At 41.3% G+C, this 19285-nt stretch overlaps 4 protein-coding genes across 5 annotated transcripts in view; 1 reads left to right on the top strand and 3 right to left on the bottom strand.

The window, feature by feature from the left end:
• Window positions 1-22: 22 nt before the first annotated feature.
• On the bottom strand, window positions 23-2408 carry slim (scruin like at the midline). The gene is made up of 4 exons (XM_018031310.2): window positions 1201-2408; window positions 797-1126; window positions 559-725; window positions 23-266 (listed from the first exon to the last, which is right to left on the bottom strand). The coding sequence occupies exons 1-4, from the start codon at window positions 1873-1875 to the stop codon at window positions 203-205; spliced, it is 1236 nt and encodes a 411-aa protein (XP_017886799.1). The 5' UTR covers window positions 1876-2408; the 3' UTR covers window positions 23-202.
• An 86-nt stretch (window positions 2409-2494) lies between these two features.
• On the bottom strand, window positions 2495-7090 carry LOC113464728 (uncharacterized). The gene is given in 7 exon segments (XM_026816239.1): window positions 2495-3035; window positions 3107-3285; window positions 3357-3489; window positions 3615-3819; window positions 3864-5118; window positions 5177-6088; window positions 7006-7090. Coding segments are annotated over 6 exon segments (2085 nt in total). The 5' UTR covers window positions 5418-6088; window positions 7006-7090; the 3' UTR covers window positions 2495-2963.
• Window positions 7091-7335: 245 nt separating this feature from the next.
• LOC108628438 (rho GTPase-activating protein 20) overlaps window positions 7336-19285 on the top strand; it is a 149822-nt gene continuing 137872 nt past the window's right edge. The window contains exon 1 of one of the 2 annotated variants that reach the window (XM_018030361.2): window positions 7336-8253. In XM_018030361.2, coding sequence (XP_017885850.1) covers window positions 8062-8253 — 192 coding nt within the window. In that variant the 5' untranslated portion in view covers window positions 7336-8061. The remainder of the gene's footprint in view (window positions 8254-19285) is intronic. The other variant, XM_018030351.2, reaches the window with a different exon arrangement.
• LOC113464708 (tubulin polyglutamylase TTLL4) lies at window positions 13535-18002 on the bottom strand. Its single transcript, XM_026816140.1, has 5 exons — window positions 16728-18002; window positions 16246-16652; window positions 15584-15974; window positions 14706-15309; window positions 13535-14630 (listed from the first exon to the last, which is right to left on the bottom strand). The coding sequence occupies exons 1-4, from the start codon at window positions 17346-17348 to the stop codon at window positions 14848-14850; spliced, it is 1881 nt and encodes a 626-aa protein (XP_026671941.1). The 5' UTR covers window positions 17349-18002; the 3' UTR covers window positions 13535-14630; window positions 14706-14847.

Below are 19285 nucleotides of genomic sequence, written 5' to 3'. Positions count from 1 at the left end.
ATTTGTCAGTAACATTGTACATCTTTCGTTAACTATAAAAGTCTTTGTTAAAAGTTCAAATAAAATAAGTTATGAATCGATTAATTAATGAAATTTAAAGAAAGAAAGACGTAAGTTCAGAACACGACTCAGGAAATAATTTGTATAGAACATAGGATACAATAATCCCTGTAAAAAGTGGAGTAATAATGGAAAACCTGTGTCATTCAGCAGCAATACTTCTCGTAGAAGAAATTCCACTTGTGACTTCCGCATCCATTACGGGCCTAAATAAATTACATAACAAAAAGTTTTTACAAATTCTTCTCTACCGGTTGCGTATTTGGATGATATAAGCAAACGAATTTAAAGAAAGTGATCCATTGAGAATCATTATCATCTTCATTGGCGAATGTAGCATGTACATACATTCTTATCAAGATATCGTTAATAAATTATGGCAATAATGTTCAACAATCATAGTATCCATGCAATAAATAATTGGTAACAATGTTCGGAGTGGTAACGTGTTGAATGTGCAGACACTGAAGACGATTTCTTATATATTATTCATCGTACCATTCGAGTCTCCTCACGAATTTCAGAGGTACACCAATGTGAAGCAAGTCATCCTGCGATTTATGTCTGAAAGTCATCGGATAGTAATGAATCAATGCTTCCCAGCAAATCTCCGATAACTTCGGAATCGTCAGCCAAACAGAATGAACCTCGTCCGTCCTTACAATCTGTAACAATTTCCCAAAACGATTTTGAGAACCATGCCAGAGTCAACCTACGGAATAAAAATAAGACCGACCCTGTTATTCTCCTTAATAATGCCGCCAAATGTATACATTCTTCCTTCTGGAGTAAGAGCAGCAGAGTGGAAATATACAGGACACGGCAATATACACTTTCGTAAGCATGTCCATTGTAAGAGTTTCAAATTTAATCTCCAAACGTCAGAGAATATGTGATCCCCGTTGTATCCACCAGAAATGACAACAAACGTTACGCCTGTTTTTCCATCTGTATACTGCACAGAACCATGGCAACGTCTAGGTTCTGGTACCGCGTAAATATTATTATCGTTATAAGTGTTTAGCGTCAACCATCTGTTTGTTCCTAAATCAAACGCTGGAATTTCCTGAGTATGAAATGAATAATGAGAAATAAGTCGAATGTATTTTAAATAACGAAATTATATCGAGATTTACGTACAGCAAAACCAAAAGCTTCACTGGCTGTCCCTCCACCCAAAACGTATATAAGCTTTCCATCAAATGCTAACTCGTGTCTGTATCTTCCCGAGGGTTCATTCTGATCTCTGCCAGAGCATATATAAACGGTTTCCCAAATACCATTCCTAAGGTCAAATCTGTGAATGTCGCATGTATATTCGAATCCTGTGGTACCACCAACAGTATACAAATATGGACCATGGCAAATTAAAGCTTGCCCATATTGTGGTTCAGGCAGATCTCCCTGTGCTGGAACCATATGCATTTTCCCATTATCTACATTGCAAACATAGAGGCGATTGCTGCAGCTATGTCCAAATGGTACAGCAGTTCCACCATAAACTATCAGGATATTGTTCCTTAAAATCACTGCATTAGATGCTAATTCATTGGGCATCTTATCTCTCCCTGGCAATAATTTCCACTGTTGTGTAACAAGATTGAACTTCCAAACTTCTTTAAACAGAGGTTTGGTAGACATCCATGTAGGATCATGCTGCATTTCAGGATCAGAGTCAGCGATGCACGGATTGAAACCACCATAAGAATACAAGTTTTTGTGGTCACAGACTATCCTGTGGCCACTTCTACCCCTGGGCCGTTCCATGCTTTGGACTTCATGTTTCATGAACACAAACGGTTTGAACGTGTACATGTTTGCCTGCCTAGTCGAACTGACACTTTCTAGAGAGGTAGTCTAAGATACGAACGTTTCTCAAAAGTCCACTATGAAATTCTAAAAAGGTTGCTGCAGAAAGACCATGCAGAGTACTCGTACATAACGCACTAAATAACTTCACGTAAGGTTTACTTGTCGCGTTGCGGTTTATACGTTAAAGTAAACGTCGCGCTACTTCGGATGAACACATGAGCATTGTTTCGATGCTTGCGAGAAATTTTCATCATAGACATTTTGCGCGAACTCAGCGATACATCTGGTGCAGTTTCCTCGCATCGACGAACATGGCGTAACGCGACAAAAATTCCTCGCCAGTTTCCTCGGCGATCAGTCTTTCCACGCGATGAACTCCAATTATTCCATTTCACTCCGACACTGTCCTATCGTTCTGAGCAATGGTTATTCGATTATTACGTGTATAGTCGTAAACTCTTGCCGTTTGTTTGAAACGGCAAACTTTCTTCGTTTACGCCCATGCAGGAATACACCAGCGGCTGCGCGACACTGATCAGCTGACCGATGATATTCAATCGTGTTCACTAACTACTTACTGAACAAATTACTTTCATTTCGGGTAAACAAAGGTATAATTTCATATAAACTTTATTCAGATATTTTCCAAATTCTATCATGTAAAAAAATGATTCAATCACGCTTTAATTCAAGTTTAAATTCTCTTGTCTTATATGGGACTGTAAGTAGTGCGTATAATATTTGTTCTAGAGTTTATTCATTGCATTCTGAGGGGTAGATGATAGATTTGTTATGATTTTTATGTTGCAATTAATGGAGAAAGGTTTGCTTTTGATTACTGATTATTTTAATATTATCCGTTCTAACCAAATTGCGTACGCTGCGTACTTGTACGCCACCTACTCATAATATTCGTAGTACGAAGTATGGATGTTAATCCCAATTATTAGTCGTTGGTATAAATATGTATCTACTTTTTTGTAAGCAAAGTGTTTATTATAATTTATGCATGACGAAGTTTCTGTGAAAGTATAATAAGGAATGAGTGGTGACTTATGATGCGGTAAGTAAATTTGAATTGCAATCATTCTTTATTTTACATCATTTTTCAAGAAAGAGTTCAAACGCTTCTTCGTTTCGCTTTCTGCCACGTCTTGTCGGATCTAAATGAAGTACGTATAAATTGTCCATATATTATAGTTTCATATCAGTCGTTAATTAGAAAAGAATTTGCCTTCGCGAGTAGAGGGCCAGTTAATTTATCCGGAACTGTAACAGTATCCTCCGTTTCTTCTTGTTCGCTCATCGCATTCCTGTTTGAATATACAGTGCCCCGCGTTAAGAATTTAATGCTATCACGTGAGAGTGCCGGCGCAATTAATGCAGCGAGCGGTACGCTTTCGTTAATTAAACCTGCGCAGAGGTCGAGGAAAAAATGAAAGTTCACGAACGTCACGAGGATCATGGAATATTAATTATAATACCTTGATTATTAATTCTCTTTTTCTTTAGGGAAGCGCACATTTGTCCTACTAAAATTCTCTGAGTGTTCGTCATTCTTTGCAATATTACATGATTCGCGTCTAAATGTCCGAGATCCTGGGCACTTTTCCAAGACTGTAAACACGCGGAATAGGAAAAATATTCGTTATCAGATCTTTCCCCTTTGAATACCTCAGGCTTTCGAATGCCGTCGCAATAATCCATCCCTCCCGTTCCTCATTTTTTTCCGTGTATCTTACTTTGGAATTCGAACTGCGTTTAGAGAGAACGCTACTTCCTGAAACTCTCATCTGTTCGTCTGCTTTTATCTTTGAGTTCTTCCTCGGCCCACGTTTTGTTACTGACAGCGACAGTTCCACAACATTATCTTCCTCTGGCTTGTCACCTCGCAAGCTGTTACTCTTATTCCAACGACGAGCATTTTTAGTAAACTTTAACTTCGACCTGATTCAATTTAACGCCATGTTAATATATTTGTTACAAAGAACATAAGCGATTTTTACTTTTTCCCTACGTTGGACCGATTTTTTCCTTCTTTTCTGTTAAGAACAGTCTCATCTTCGTTTTCTTCAGTCTTCTCCTTCGTATTTTCAAATATATTATTTCGTATCTCGTTGACCAGAGTATCTAAACACGGGAGCGACGGCATTTCCAAAGTTAACGCTATTATCTCCTTCTCTAAAACTTCTTCGAAACGTAGATCCATCTCATCTGCCATCGTTGCTATCGAAAGTACGAAGCTTTCCGGAGACGATACCAACGACTGTCCCAAAAGAGATTGCACGAAGGTCTGAATTTCCGTTCGCATCAGCATCTTATTTATCTCTTTCGTACTTCTGGCAGTGTCGATTATCTTCTTCGATTTCTCCGGGTTCACGCGTTGGAGAACATCGAACACGGTTTGTACCAATGCTTGGAGCTGATAATTAACCAGAATCGGTACGACTTTGTAATCCTTGCCACGAATATCCACGCATCTCATAGGAGCATTTAAATAAATACATTTTCTACATTTTTTCATCTGAATTTCCGGACTCATTGTAATTGAGAAAAGAGAATTGGTCGATTGTCGACTTCCGAAAATGCTGTAGAAAGGAGATTTGGTGCTGGAAGTTTTCGATGGCGCCTCCTTCATAGCTCGAAAACTGGATTTTATAGTAATAAGATCTTTCGGTACAGGTTCGTAGTTTTTCTTTCGTTTCGATTTCAGCATGGTGATTCCGTGATCGGGTTTATACCAAGATCCTATAGTAGACCTCCTCGACGGGCTACGCATCGATCTCGTGACCCAATTTTTAGTAGACACGTTGGTCGTCGCCCTGCTCACGACGTCGTCGTCGTCGTCGAGATGAAAGGATAAGCTGTTCTCGTCCATTCCGTTCGTTTCCGTATTGTAATGACCGTATTTTCTTTTGGCTATGCCTTCCGCGAGCGCCTGCTTGATTCGCAGCTCGTGCGAAGCGCCGAGGAGGGAATAGACGTGAGGCGAAATCGAGGGCATCTTCTCGAAACCGTGCAACATTACTCTCGTCTGCTTCGCGTTCGATGACATTGCTTTCTCGTAGTCGGCGTCTTTCTCCATGTACTGCCTGTACTTCTCTTCGAACTCGCGAATCGCTTGGTCCTCCAAGATTTTGTTTCTCGGGTCTTCGTGCAATTTCGTGTCGGACGAGATTACTTGAGTATCTACTACGTAACACGGTATAAGGTTGTTCCATGTGCCAGAGAAGTGTTTGTTCTTAGCTTCAAATATATCACAATCGTTAATCGACTTTTCTATTTCGTTTATGGAAAATATTACCTTTTTGTAATAAAGGCGTGATAGGTCTGGAATCCTCGTTGCCGTTCCATCTTGTACTATGCGCCGTTAACAGGTGAAGGCAAAGGAGTTTGTCCGGATCTACTTCGTCTTTCGTGAACACTATCGAGCGGACGAAGTCGTAGGAGTCCTTCTGCACTTGCTCCTGCTCGATCGACTGGCCAGTTTCTTTTATGGCGCCGGTGCAGTGGTAGCAGAACCCGGGATTATGGGTTTCGTACATGCGTACGTTAATTGCCTGCGCGTCAATTACTGTGTCCGCAATTAAATCAGAAGATCAGCCCATTGTACACTGTCACGTTTGCACCACCTAAACCGATTTGCATATCCATTCATGATCGTTGCAATGTTTCATATAATAATTCATATACCAATCGATATTACATTTCCTATAATACTTGATATGGCAACTGACACATTATTTCATATAATGATTCATGGAATGTTTATGATACGAGTTCAATCAGATCTAGTTTGGTGATAGCGAGAGCAGAAAAATTGTAACGATGCAAATGGGTTCAAGCATCGGTTGCAAACGAAAGGGAAAACGTGTGCGTCCTTGACGAGATCTTATTCATACGCAGTCTCCGGCTTAGGAAGTCTTACGTTTGATCCGAACGAGGGTCGCCGAGCTTCGAGGTTCTTGTGACGCGATCGGAATCGGTGCCTCGCGGTCTCTAACATCCTCAGATTCGACTTTTCCACCTTATCGAGTTTCACGATTTCCTGTGCCAGTTTTTGCCGACTAATCTCATTCTGCTTGGCGAGCCTGCCTTGTAGTGCCACGTTGGATTTCATTCTTCGTCCCGTATTACTCGTGATAGCCAAGAAATTTTCACCGAGATGAAGTTACGTGCGAGAGTTTTTCACTTCACTCCTATTTAGCTAGTTTCCCTTGATCCAAAAATAATTGCATTCCTTAGAGGAATCAATGTATTTAAAAAGCGCATTTATTTTTGTTCTAGTGTGTTGATCTCAGATCTTGAATTTGGAGTTGCACCAGCAAGGATAAACATATTGTTTACTCTTGTGATTGCAAGGAAGCCTAAAAATTGAGCGGAGCGAGCAAGTGAATCATAGATAAGCCCATTGCGTAAGGTATTAAAATACTTGGCACGTTATGGCCAGAAATGAACTTTCTAATTGGCTTTCGTTATTTATAGGCCATGAAATTTATTTAGCGAATACGCACAACAGAAGTGGCGACTTCTCGTCGTGTGATCGCAGCAAGCGTAAACACGCACCAATCGTACCAATTGTGACGAATTGCTTTTCTTTGGTTTCTCATATATTCAATCCAGTAGCATCTACTTTACAATGACTTCCGTGCAACAGAAAACTAAACTGTTGAATCTACGCTGATTTCTATAAATCATCGTCGACTTGTTCTTGCACGGATTGATCGATACGCTACGTAAATACTAAAGGCGAACAAGTTTCGTAACCGATTGGTGTACAATCGATCATATAAAATCAGCTGTTCTACAATTAATCTCCGCTTTCGAAAACGTCATTATTCTTTGTGAGAAGACTAAAGAACAAGTTAAAAATCGTTAAGGAAAAGCAGATTACATTCCTTAAAACTTTTCCAATTGACTCTATCGTTTTATGATCAATCATTACGTACCATCTCCCTTTCGAAAATTTCTTATCTACATGCTTATAGCAAGCTAATTAAGATATGTAAAACTATGCCGTATGCATCGTGGATGGTCATTAAAAAGAAATTATTCTCAGCATTTTAATAATCCTACGTAATGGAACGGGACAATCATAATAAATATAATGACGGAGAAGATTCTTATACGTACGAGAATAATGCATTTGAAAAATGAAAAGGAGCGCCATTAAACCGAGATCTCTAATTGGTCGATGGAAGCACCGTGAAGTTTCGACGATGATTGATCAGACTGATCGGGCGCATCGGTTACATCAGTGTCCGTTTAGTTTGCTGGTAGCTCGCGTCCGATCTGGTTTCGAAATGTGTTTTGTTTACGCGGATCCGTTTGCTAGCGACGAAGACGAGGCGCGAGAGCGACGAGGAGGCGCAGCGCGACGGTTAGGAAGGCCGGCTGCGTGACGGGCCGCTGCCGCGTGGTAGGAGGTTGCTGCGATTCAATTTCAGTCGAAGCGCGCCAGGCAGACCGAGCGCCAGCAAGAACCGGCTGGTCTCTTTCACGCACCCCGTGCCTCGCTTTTCGAATACCATCGAGTCTCTACTACCGGTGCAAGTCTCTCCTCTCCTTTCGTCGCACGGAACGGTGCTCACGAGACTAGGATGCACGCATATGCCTGTTAGCCAGAGGGGGATGCCTCTGTCCGTAGTAACGCGTGTGTGCGACGCTCCAGCATCCAGCAAGTGTTTACAGTATATGAGGTTTATAGTGTGATCGTTGTTCGAAAACCAGTATCCTACCCCCGAGACGCGTCCGAAAAACTCGGCCCAGTTTCTACCGTTGTTAAACTACGTGCGAGATATCTTTGACTCCGATCGAACATCGCATCGATAGACTGTTCCAGTTCCTACGGAGAAGTCGTCAAAGTAAGGTGCATATTAGAGTGACCTTTGACTTGACAGGAACATCGATATGGCCGCGGAGAGTGCAATGAATTTTCGGTAACAAACGGGATATCGGAAGTGGCAATGACGCGTGAAGGATGTGCTTGTCGATGTTGAGTGGACGAGCCGTGACACTCGCCGCGTCCTCTCGTTTACGCTCGTTCGCATTCTCGCGTTGTTTACGCTCGTTCGCGTTTCGGTAGATCGCCCATGGACCATCGCGTTATGTTTACGTAATCTGTGCGGCCACGTGACATCAAGATTCGCCGCCATGAGCGTAAAAGGATAAGGAAGGCGTTTTTCAACGATGGAATTCGGAGGTTACAAAGGCACCGGTCCCCGTGTCAGGGTGCGACGACGCGCAGAATTGGGGAGACGGCTTACCAGGAGGTTGTCTCTGGTCGCGAAGATGCCAGCTGCCATCCTCAGCAAGGCGAATTCACCTGAACCCAGGCCAGTCGAGATCACCGCGATCGCCCCCGACAAGACACACCTCACCGTGAGTAAATTGCATTTCATACGATATTTGCGTACCACTCTGGTATTCCATACACCTTCATACGTAAATGATATTATCACGTGCATTCTTTATATTCTCTGCACGTTCAATCTTATTACACATATTTCGTAGCCTGGTTACGAATTCGTACTCGACCTTTTGTACGCATTCGGTTTACAAGTTGCACGCTCCGATTAGCACGGAGTCGAACGATTTACCACAAAATCGACTACTATGGCTGCGGACTATTTTGACGAATTTTTCACTCATCCCGTTGAGAATTCTATACGAAAGACCAGATATTGTTTCTATAGACTATGTTTACGTGAAAGGTGCAGTGATTGCGGATTCAATTATCATATTGGGGTCCTAATTGTTTCGAATGCATCCTCGCCGATATATTCGAATCTGTACGTCTGTCTGCGATACAATACGGATTCCGTGGTAGAAAACGAAACTCGCAGGGTTCGAAGGATTAATGTAGCAACACGTAAACCGTGCACCAGCTACAAGCTGCCATACATTCTATACAGGAATAAGAGGCGTTACCTTCGGTATTTAAGCGGTCTATAGAAACGTTGCACGTCATTCTCCTCTCGCGTGCTGGTACTTACACACTCGGTTTCGTTACATCGGTAACGTTCATTACAGCCCGCTCGGTTAATTATTTCCGATAGGATTAATGAATGTTTGGACTCTGCTTCGAGTATGCATTTACAACATTGCGCTTAACGAAGTTCATAACTTCTGAAACACAACCCGGCGACTTTCCACCGGTCCTCGAAAAGAAACAATCTCAGTTTAATAGTCAGTTGCACGTTGCATCATACACCGCCGGTTATATTATATCGCTGTCGTATATTTTAATAAAAATTAGTATGACGTTCCATGTAATAATTTTTATACCTAATACGAGGTCTGACACGATGTTTCATCTAATGGTTCATGCTATAATTGATACAATCTTTCATATAATGATTGATATTAGTGATTCGTTTACTAATTGGTACAACATTTATTTTACTGATAGAATGTTTAATGTAGTAATTGATATGCATGCGCATTTGCACGTGCGTACACGCGGAAAGAAAAGTGAAGGAGTCCTGGCTGGCGTATGCACGGTGGCGTTCCTTGAACTCCACCGACTTCTACACGTAATCGTCGTAAGAAAGAAAGTGCGCAACGTGATCGATGGCGGCACTTTCTACCGCTCGCGCACAAAGTGCACTTTGTCCCCATTTGAATATCTATATACAACCGATTACGCCCGTAATGAATCGATCGCGATCGGAAGCCGCGTAAGTAGAAACATATACATATACCTATACACACGTGCGTAACCAATTTCATTTTTAATCTCTGTTATACCATATGGAACGTTTACCTCGGAATGATAATTAGATCGCATTTTTGTGCAATAAGACGTTTATGGTAGTTAGCTGAAAAATGCGTTTTAGATGGAGATAGATATTTAACCATTTGGCGTATGCATTACATGAGTTTTTTTACACATACAATCCAGTGGTCATTTTTCAGTTATTCCGTGAGTAATTGTTACTTGGAATTAGTGAGCTTTCACGTCGTTTGCCTAATCCTAATTAAATACTAATGGAGCATAAAAAGGAGTTTTACGTTGATCTCGCGCCTTTACTCGCGTTTCCTGGGATTTTATGGTAATTAGTTGAAAAATGGATTTCAGATAGAAATCTCTTTCATCATTCAAGCATTTTGTACGTGCGTTGCTTTAGTTTTTTTTACAAATCCAGTCTAGCGATTATTTTTCAACTATTCTGAGGATTGCGTACCGATAAATGTTATTTGAAATAAGAAATTCACGTCGTTTGCCTAATCCTAATGAAATGCTAATGGAGCATAAACGGGAGTATTCTGTTGGTCTCGCGCCTCTGGCCGCGTTTCCCGGGATTTACGATCTAATTGTCGGATAATTTGCAGCCCCCGTTCCAAACGGAAGGAATAATTCTTTCCCGTTTGTCTCGTTAAACCGCGTCGTTGATGTAATGCGGTTTCTATGGTCTTCTTATCGTCGGGAGATTTACCGGTCGTAGTCAAACGAATGCTGCAATTAAATTGTCGTCGTTCACGATAGCGCGTCTGATTTCAGTGGTCAGTCTTATGTAACCGTCAGATCGGAAAAATCTTTCGAAACAGAAAACGGTTCGCCGGTGATAAAATTGCTTGCTATTACCTATAAATTTTGCTCTAATCTGTCTAGTCGTTCGCGGCTTGAAATACCGTTGTGTTAACCCATAACCACCGTGAGTGTGATTAATCACACGCGAAGATTAATCAAAACTGCAATCAAACACGGATTAACTACTAATAAAAAAAAAAACAACTTCTATTAGCTCCTCTGCTTCGAGTGGCCCACTGGTAGTTTCGTCGGCTAGAGATTGTGTCATTTATTATATAAATCAAACACGTTTGGGTGTAATAATTTTAGATTTTATATATCGTTTCTTTTGATTGAAGTTTGTTTGAAAATAATCGGAGATAAGACAAGAAATATGATTGCAATATTATAAATTGTATTGGTCCTTAATTAGCCGATCGAGAGTCCTCGAAGTATCCTTGAATTTTCTCTCTTCTCTCTATAATTTTTTGAACGAATTTTTTAACGTTAATGTATTCGAAATCTCCTTCGAGCAATTACAGCTCCGTTATAAAATGTCGTGCGGTTCTGAACTCGTGCATTTACAGTGACCACCGGTGGCCATCGCGATCCCCGGGTTCAGCTCGATCGACACGCGAGCACCGGTTAAAAGGCCATTGACACCGTCGCTCGAGGAACGCGAAAATTCACTTTCAACCTCGAGGATCGACCGACGAAACGAAGGCCCCCGTGTCTACTGAGACGGAGAAAGTAGCGCTCGAATTGGCTCTGGCCATCCTATTTAACGTAAGAACCCGTCGATCATCACCGGCTTACAGGTGGTTTCGATACTAACCGCAGTTCCCGTTTATTAAGTCAGAAGCAGGAAATAGAAAACTACTTTTGCCTTATCTGTTATCGTAGTCTCTTTGTCCTTGCTTTATCACAGGTCGGATTGCTACTTGCCGGCGCTTCGGTTATATCTTTCATTTTGCTCGTTTTATAGGAAGTGGAACTATTTATTTCGCCGGAGAGAGTCGTTAGAATTATCGAGAAATTTTTCGGTTCAAGTGAAGGATTCCAGTGTTTGAGAAACTTCCTCGGCGAAGTTACGCAAAGTAAAAGTTTACAGATATCCGGTGCGTCGTGCTTCCGCGAATACCAAGGTATTCGAACACTAATTCTGAGTAGCAAGGAATCAGTGACTCATAGCGTATGCAATATAAAGCAATTGTGATGTGAATTTAAAAAATGAAATCTGGTTCACTCTTCTATAAGTAGTCCCGATCGTTTGGTAATTACTAATTTCGCCGTTACGTGATTTGATTCATTGTCCCGTGGATGAATTTGTTGAATGAACGGGTGGGTGAAAGTGGCAACGCTCGAATTAGATCCCGATCGCTATTTATCTTGGCCGATCAGCCATTTATCTTGGCCAGATGGATCGATTCTATTTAGCCGCGTTCGATTTCATCCTTGCCATCGATTATCATCCGTAGACCGATTCCCGTGACCGTGCAACGCACGTCGTTTTCATTGCGAGCAGGTATGAGTCAACGTCGGCCGAAGACAAAGAACACCGGCGTCGGGTATCGGTCTCCACAGTGGCAGAAATGTCTGTTGTTTCTGTCTCTGAACGTAACTTCCGGCATGCCTATTCAGCTGACCCATTTTCATAGACACGGCTCCGACCGTGTACATTTCAATCGTAAAAGTGAATGGATTAACCGCACATAATAAGTGCATTCAACTAAAAATATACTGTTAGAAGTAATGATAAAATAAGCCTGTGGAGTTCTAAGTGAAATATCTTGCACTATCAATGTATATGTTTGATAGCTTACGGTGAGACATATAACTTCCATATATCTTCTGTACATTCGAGTTTTCTAAAAATCCGCAATCTATTTAGTAGAGATAAGTGATATGTACATGAATCAGGTCGCCCATTTCTTATTTCGCTTTCTTCAAATACTTCGCCTACTAGCTTTGATTTACAAGACAATGAAGATTTCAGAAAGTAATATGACAGAACAGGATAGGGAGAGGCTAGCGATTACAGTGTCGCAATTAAGTGGATTCATTGGCGAGATTGCGAATTTTAGATCTCATTCTGCTCTGATTGCCAGAGTCACGCAGCCGTACGCTCGCTAATAATGCGACATGCGACAGTCACTATACGCAGCCACGGTAAACCGGGTAAACAGTCCAGTATTTTATCGCATTCGACCGAGAACACGCGTGTCTCTCTAGAAAAGTAATTCAAGGCGATAGGGCATCTAGAATACAAACTGATATTATAATTTTTTAAATGAAGATTAGCTCTTAATTTACAAAGCCATTCTAGACTCTGCATGTTTATGCAAATACATATTTTTATGAATTAAGGGAACGAAATGCATATAAGCAATTTTAATTATTTTCTTCTCTAATTATAAAAAATTCTAGTTTACTTTGGATACTTTATATTTTTTTAAATTATTTAAAATTCCCATAAATGCATAAATATTCGCAGCCTCATCATTGGATTAAAATATAATGATATAATATAGACGGATAAGCGAGATAGGAGATTGCATTACGTATATATTTCTCATTATATGTATAAGGAGCTGGTACTGTTTACTGCTTTTGCTTTTCATTCGATGAGTACGTTCTTCTGCTATTTCTAGTAGCAATTCAAGAGTTTCTACCTGCGTTATTTGTCGCGAACGCGATAAGAAGGGTGTGTAGGATTAGTAGAATCTACCGAAATTCCTCAGGGCAATAGGGACTGTAAGTAAAAGTTTCAAAAAGCTTAGTGGCCAGGTTATTTGCAGCCGGATCAATAAAGCCGTGTTCTCTAGAGTTTCACAGCTGCTCTTAGGAAGATCCTTTCCTCTGCTCACGCTTGTAGAGCGAAATACAGGTATCTGTTAATCCTAAAAGCGTCTTTCCGGTGAACTTTTCTCGTTTCCGATATGATAACGATCAGCGTTCACTCGTCAGGACTCGTGGAGTGTACGTGACAGCAGAATTGTACACAATAATTCCTGGAATTTTACGGGATCAATTTAAAAAAATGATATTTAGGAAGAAATTCTTTTTATTTATAAAGAACTAACATATTTGCTGTTAATACACTTTTTATACCATTAGATTTCTCATAAATCTACAGTCTGTTAATTATTTAAAGATGAGATAAGAAAAGCTCGTAAAATTTTCCGATGTCTGGTTCAGCGAAAAAGTGTACTGGCTTTGATAAGCTCCTCGAACACATGCGCGTGTACGAGTATAGATAAAACAGACGCGTCAAACCGTTCAATCGTCGCCAGTTGCGGTCAGGAAAGTAGGTTGCATGCGACGAATCGAGAGATTCATCTGAATGAACTGAAAACCGGTGGAAGCCGAGTCGACAGAATTTTCAGGAAGTGATTCACGGACCCGAGGAGGAGGCGGCTTTCACTTGCTTCTTACGTCACATTCGGAACGAGGTGACGACAAGCCGTGACCGATCCAAATTATTGCTAACGTATCGAATCCAATGAACTCGTATAAATCTACTAGATGCAAAATGTTGGCTTCGAAATTTTTGTGATTATCACAATCAATGTTGAATTCTTATCAAATTCTGTTAGATTAGAATATTGTCGAACTGATTAAATTCTCGTGGTTCGTTTAAGTTTAACTTGCCCCGTTTATTTTCATGACGAGTCATTTTACAAATTTTTCTTATCTCGTAACAAGGGAATGCATTCGTGTCGTTCTGGCATTGTAGTTCAGTTTCTGGAACCACTTGAGTGCCAATACGCGTCGGGAAAAAGGCAACCCTTAAGAAATTCACGATTTACGATCGTCAGGAAATCGTTTATACGAACATAGAAAACGAACAAACGTAAAAGGACCTCTTTGTGAAAAATAGTTTTCTAAACTCTAGTACTTTAGATCTTTATTTTCAATGTGGCCAGCCGATAAAAATTTATGGGTGATTAAATAAAATAGGACTGTCGTAGAAAGATGAATACTTTTATTCAGAGGAAGTACATAGTAAACGGTGAATGACGTCAACGCGAGCGATATATGCAGTTAAGACGATTTATGGTACATTGCGGTTATGGTTGTTGCGCAACTAAGGTGGATTAACAGGCGTACGGCTTCGCTCGGATTGCTCGAATTCCATTGACTTCCGATGTCGCGCAAGACAAAACAGTTTACATCGCTGTACGTTCGCGTAGCCGCAGTTACTATCTTAATTACTCGTTGAAAAAAACGGTGCCGCACTATCTACCTGTAAGGCAGAATTACGCGGTAAACAACAAGTAGGAACGCAAACACAGATTAATTACGAAAAAAGTTTCGCTACCTAAATTCTCTTCTTATCACTGTTTCTAAAAAAAGACTCGTTTCGCATTACATTATCCAAAAAAATTCCAGTCAAAGTTGGTATTAAACTTGCATCGACTATTTACAACGAGAAAAGAGTCGGGCAGATAGGAAATCTGCGTTCAGTCATTGGCCAGATCCAAATGTTGCATGGTATCGCAGTATTGCTGCAGCTTACGGATTCCCAGGGTTCTGTTATCGGAGAAGCGATGCTCCCAGGCGTCGAGCAGCCGATCGTAGTATCTCTCCATCTCGAAGAATTTGAAATACGAATGGGAATCTTTGGTCGGGAACAGCTTCTCGAAGTTTTCAGCCTGGCTGAGCTCGTCCTCGTACCGGATGAGCTGTCTCAGGTCGTCCCTCGTCAGATTCTCGAGGATTCGATTCAGGTACTCGTCGCGGGTCTGCATCGCGTTTATTTCGTTCTGTTTCATCTTTTCGCTGAGAGTCAACGCCGTGCTGTACAGCCTGTAATTATGCGCGATCGAGTCGTACTTTTTGTTCAGCACGCCGTTGCTCGAAATCTGCTCGTTCTTCGGTATCTGATACCCGACCATGTTTAAAACGTTTCTGACCAGGGGACCCTACAAGGAAACCGCAGTGACTCATAGTATTCATGTAAATTATTTATCCATACGGCTCTCGTGCATCATCGCGTAGGAATTCCAAATTAATTTGCATCGTACGCCGCCGACAATAAACGTCACAATCAAAATTAATACAATGTTCGATATAACGTTTTGTCTAATGAAACGTTGTAGCAATTATTATATCAATCGTTATATCAATTATCACGTCAGTCATTGCATTATTATACGATGTACACTCGTGTAATGCAAATGGATTAAAATACTGAACCTTGATCGCCGTGTCGAGCGGCGAGTCGGTCTGAAGAGACGGTAGAATGTTGACTTCGAGCAGCCACGGCCTGAGATTCTCGTCGAGCAGCACGTCGAACCCGTATAATTCGTAACAGGTGTAACTCGACACCAGATTCTCCGAAATGGTCGCGTTCAGGCTGGACTCGGCCGCGACCAGCGTCTTCACCACGATGTCCTTGATCTGCGACCATAGGTCGATCACGTTCACGTCCTCCTGCTTCAGGTACGACCACAGACTCGCGAACGACCACTTGTGTCCCTTGAACGAATTCACCCCGTCGCCCATTACGTAAGCCGGGTTCTGCTTGTTCACGCTGCTGTTCGTCAGGTGCATGTACTTGTCGCTCAGGTTCGCCCCGCGGACGTACCTTAACACGTGTTTAGTGGTGTACTGTTTTAGGATCGTTAAATCGTATAATTCATGTGAGAAATTTTATTTCAACAGTCATGTAATGATTCATGAACAATTTTGATACAGTATAATGGAAGAATCTTTTCGATTTTTGTATTGAAATTCATTGAATATTTGATCTGATTAGGACATACTTGAAATTTATATCTGCAGTTGGACTAATTAACATATTCTATGAAATGTTAGAAGATTTAGATAGAATATGTTGAACATTTTTATTGAGTTACCTGACGGACGCGAATCGAACCAAACCCTCCTTGTAGATATAAATCCTCATGGGATTGATGCTTGTTAGGAGAACGTAAATTCGCAGGTCGAATTTCAACCCGTTAATGAGTTTCGGCTTGGTAATGTATCGCTGTATGATCACAGCGTGCCATTTCGGAATCTCCCACCATTGATTAACAACCTTGATACCCTGACCGCGACCCGAGGACGTAGGTTTGATTATCCACGTGGTGCCCACACCGTGTCTATTCCACATGCCCTCAAACTTTTGCATCTCCCTCGGTAGAACGTACGTCTTAGGCATGAAGCTGTATTCCTTCGGACCGAATTTCCGATTCATTTCGTTCAAGTGCATCCACAGTAAATCTTTGTTCCCGATGTTCTGCGATCCCGGCAAATTGTTTATCTGATTTTCAAACGTAAATTGTATTTAATAAGGGTCTGTTTGATTGTCTGTATTAGACACCGAGGATATATTCACTTTTTGAAAGCTCTTCATACGTCGATACCTAGACATATCTTTACTAGATAAATTCCAAACACCGGACCAATCGTTCCCCTTGTTCACTACTTGATATCCAGAATTAACCAGTATCTTCACTAAAATTCTAGGCATGGACGTAGTGAATTTCCATTTGAGTAACTGAGTAAAATCCTTGGGCATTCGCTTTTTGGGCACGTGGTCATGACTCTTGAAAACGACGTAAGGAGGTACATGAGGGAAGAGACTTTTTCTCATTGGCAAAGGTGAAACTATATCTGTGGCTTTGTCTCCGTCTGCCCCTCGTTTTTCAAATATAATCTCCGAGCATCTGTCCGAGGAAATCGCGTTCTTCAAACTCTTGCACTTTGGCGATTTGCGATTTCTCAGAATGTCCGCTGATTTTGGTTGTTCATTGTGCAGACCTGATCGGTGGTTCGGGATTGGAGTCGATTTTGGTCGTTGGAGTATGATCTCCGTGACTTTTTCATAGGTCAGCCACTCCTCGTCCAGATCGGAGTCGAGGTTAATCATACCATTGGAGGTGCTGGTGGCCGCGCATTGACTCGACCCATCCGTAAAGTCTTTCTCTGAGTCAGAACGGCCGAGATCACCCCGCATCGTGATATCGGTATACTCGTCAATTTTGAGTTCATTATCGATGAATAGTTTTCACACGGCGAATTTTAATCCAGTTCCATAATTGACTGAATGTTTCTGCCCGCCGCGCGAGCTGAACTTGATCGCGAAACTCGTTTCGATACCTCTAGCCATCGATACTCCAAGTATTTATAGGAGACTCTTCGACAGATTCTATTACAAATTAGGATAATGATTAAATCGCATCTTCGGTGCAAACGGAATATTTCTAAGAAACGATTGCTTACAAATTTGTAACTAATTTGTACAAAAATATAACATCGACACGTGTATCGAACTAGATGAATTCTCTCTCTCTATCTCTCTAAATCGATACATGCGTATTTAAATAAAATCCTCGATCTACTTTTAATAATAGGAATATGAGTTTGAATACCGTTCGTGCAGACAAAGGGGAAAGTAAAAGGGATACCATTTTTGAAGATGCTGAAATCATTTCTCTGCGATTAGCTAGTAGCATTAAATCTGGTTTCCGTTCACCTAATTCCCATCGGCAGGAACAATGCCGCGATTGATTCGACGGCTTTCCGCGTTTGCGTGCCAGCCGATCGTTTATCTCGGCGGGTGGAGCGGTCGAACGTCGGTAAACACGCGGGTGGACACGCGGTTATTTTATGCCCCACGCATACTGCCAATGCACGCCCGTGAATCCCTTTTCTCCTGGTACACTCCTAATAAAAATTAATACATTTCATAAAATATTTATTATAATCCTTGATAACTGATATAATGTTTCATCTAACGATTGATATAATATTTCATACGATGCCTCTTATAATGGGATACAATAATTGGTATTCAATATTGATTTAATAGACGTAATGATTGATACAATGATTGTATGTAACGGTGGATACAACAATTGATAGAAAAATGAAATTGTTACAAAACGTTGTCAAAAAATGGATAAAATAATAGAATAAATCTGTGGCATTGGATCGATAGGTGTCGCAATACTTGTGGCCGGTAGTGTACCAAGTGAATCCCGTAGGATAAGGTTCTTCAATTCTAATAGCCCGGGTAAAGAAAAGGTCCCGAGGAAAAACGCGTATCGTCTCCTATAGCTCTCCCGTCCGGATTCTAATGGCGATGCTGGCCCGATGCTAATTTGATTCCCGTGTAGCGCAATCACGGGCCTGATTGTCGATGTTACGCGCATCACGCGCATTCCTGCGCGCGCGCTAGTTGCGTTTTCCATCTTGCACGATTAATTGTTCGCGTTGGCTCTCCTCGATCAGGAGGAGGCCGCCTCGGTTAGGAATGCGAGCCTCGTGCGCTTCTCTAATCTCGCGCACAATGCGCCTCGAGTGCCCTACCTACAGTATGTAACACGGGACTGATACCAGATTATAACAAGCATTTACGTACGAGATCCGAGATCGCAGAACGGAGGCTTCTTCCGGCATCGGTGCTCCTCTCCTCAGGTTCAACGCTTTAGCTCTCAGATAGAGATATCGGAAAACGTTTGATTTCGACTCATTTCCATCGTAGAGTCCTGATCGTTCTCAATATAATACCTGATAAAATGGTTCATACGAAACGGGATTTTGCTGGTTTAGTCGACTGCATGGATAGTGGCAATCGTGACAATAAGAATCCTTTTGTCTCGTAGAACAGTACGTTGAACCGAATCAAACGTGAGATAAATCGAATAGCAGCATAATCGACTGTCTAATTGACGCAGACAACAATCGCGAGCTTTAATGAACGCAACCTTTCAAGAAACCGTTGGAGAGAATCAAACGTACAAGAATATAATTCATATTCCACTTTCTAGAGCAGATCTTACACGCTGGGACGATCTACAATTCTTTAGTACCCTCTCAATGAATAGAATTCATTTTTAATCGTTCGCTATCACTTTTTATGAATTATGAATCGCAGCGTCGAACCTGAGA

Source organism: Ceratina calcarata, unplaced genomic scaffold, assembly GCF_001652005.2.
Source record: "Ceratina calcarata isolate Rehan_Ccalc_2016 unplaced genomic scaffold, ASM165200v1 scaffold127.2, whole genome shotgun sequence".
NCBI lineage: Eukaryota > Metazoa > Arthropoda > Insecta > Hymenoptera > Apidae > Ceratina > Ceratina calcarata.
Note: the sequence above shows the minus strand (reverse complement) of the source record. Positions and strands in the feature narration are given on the sequence as shown.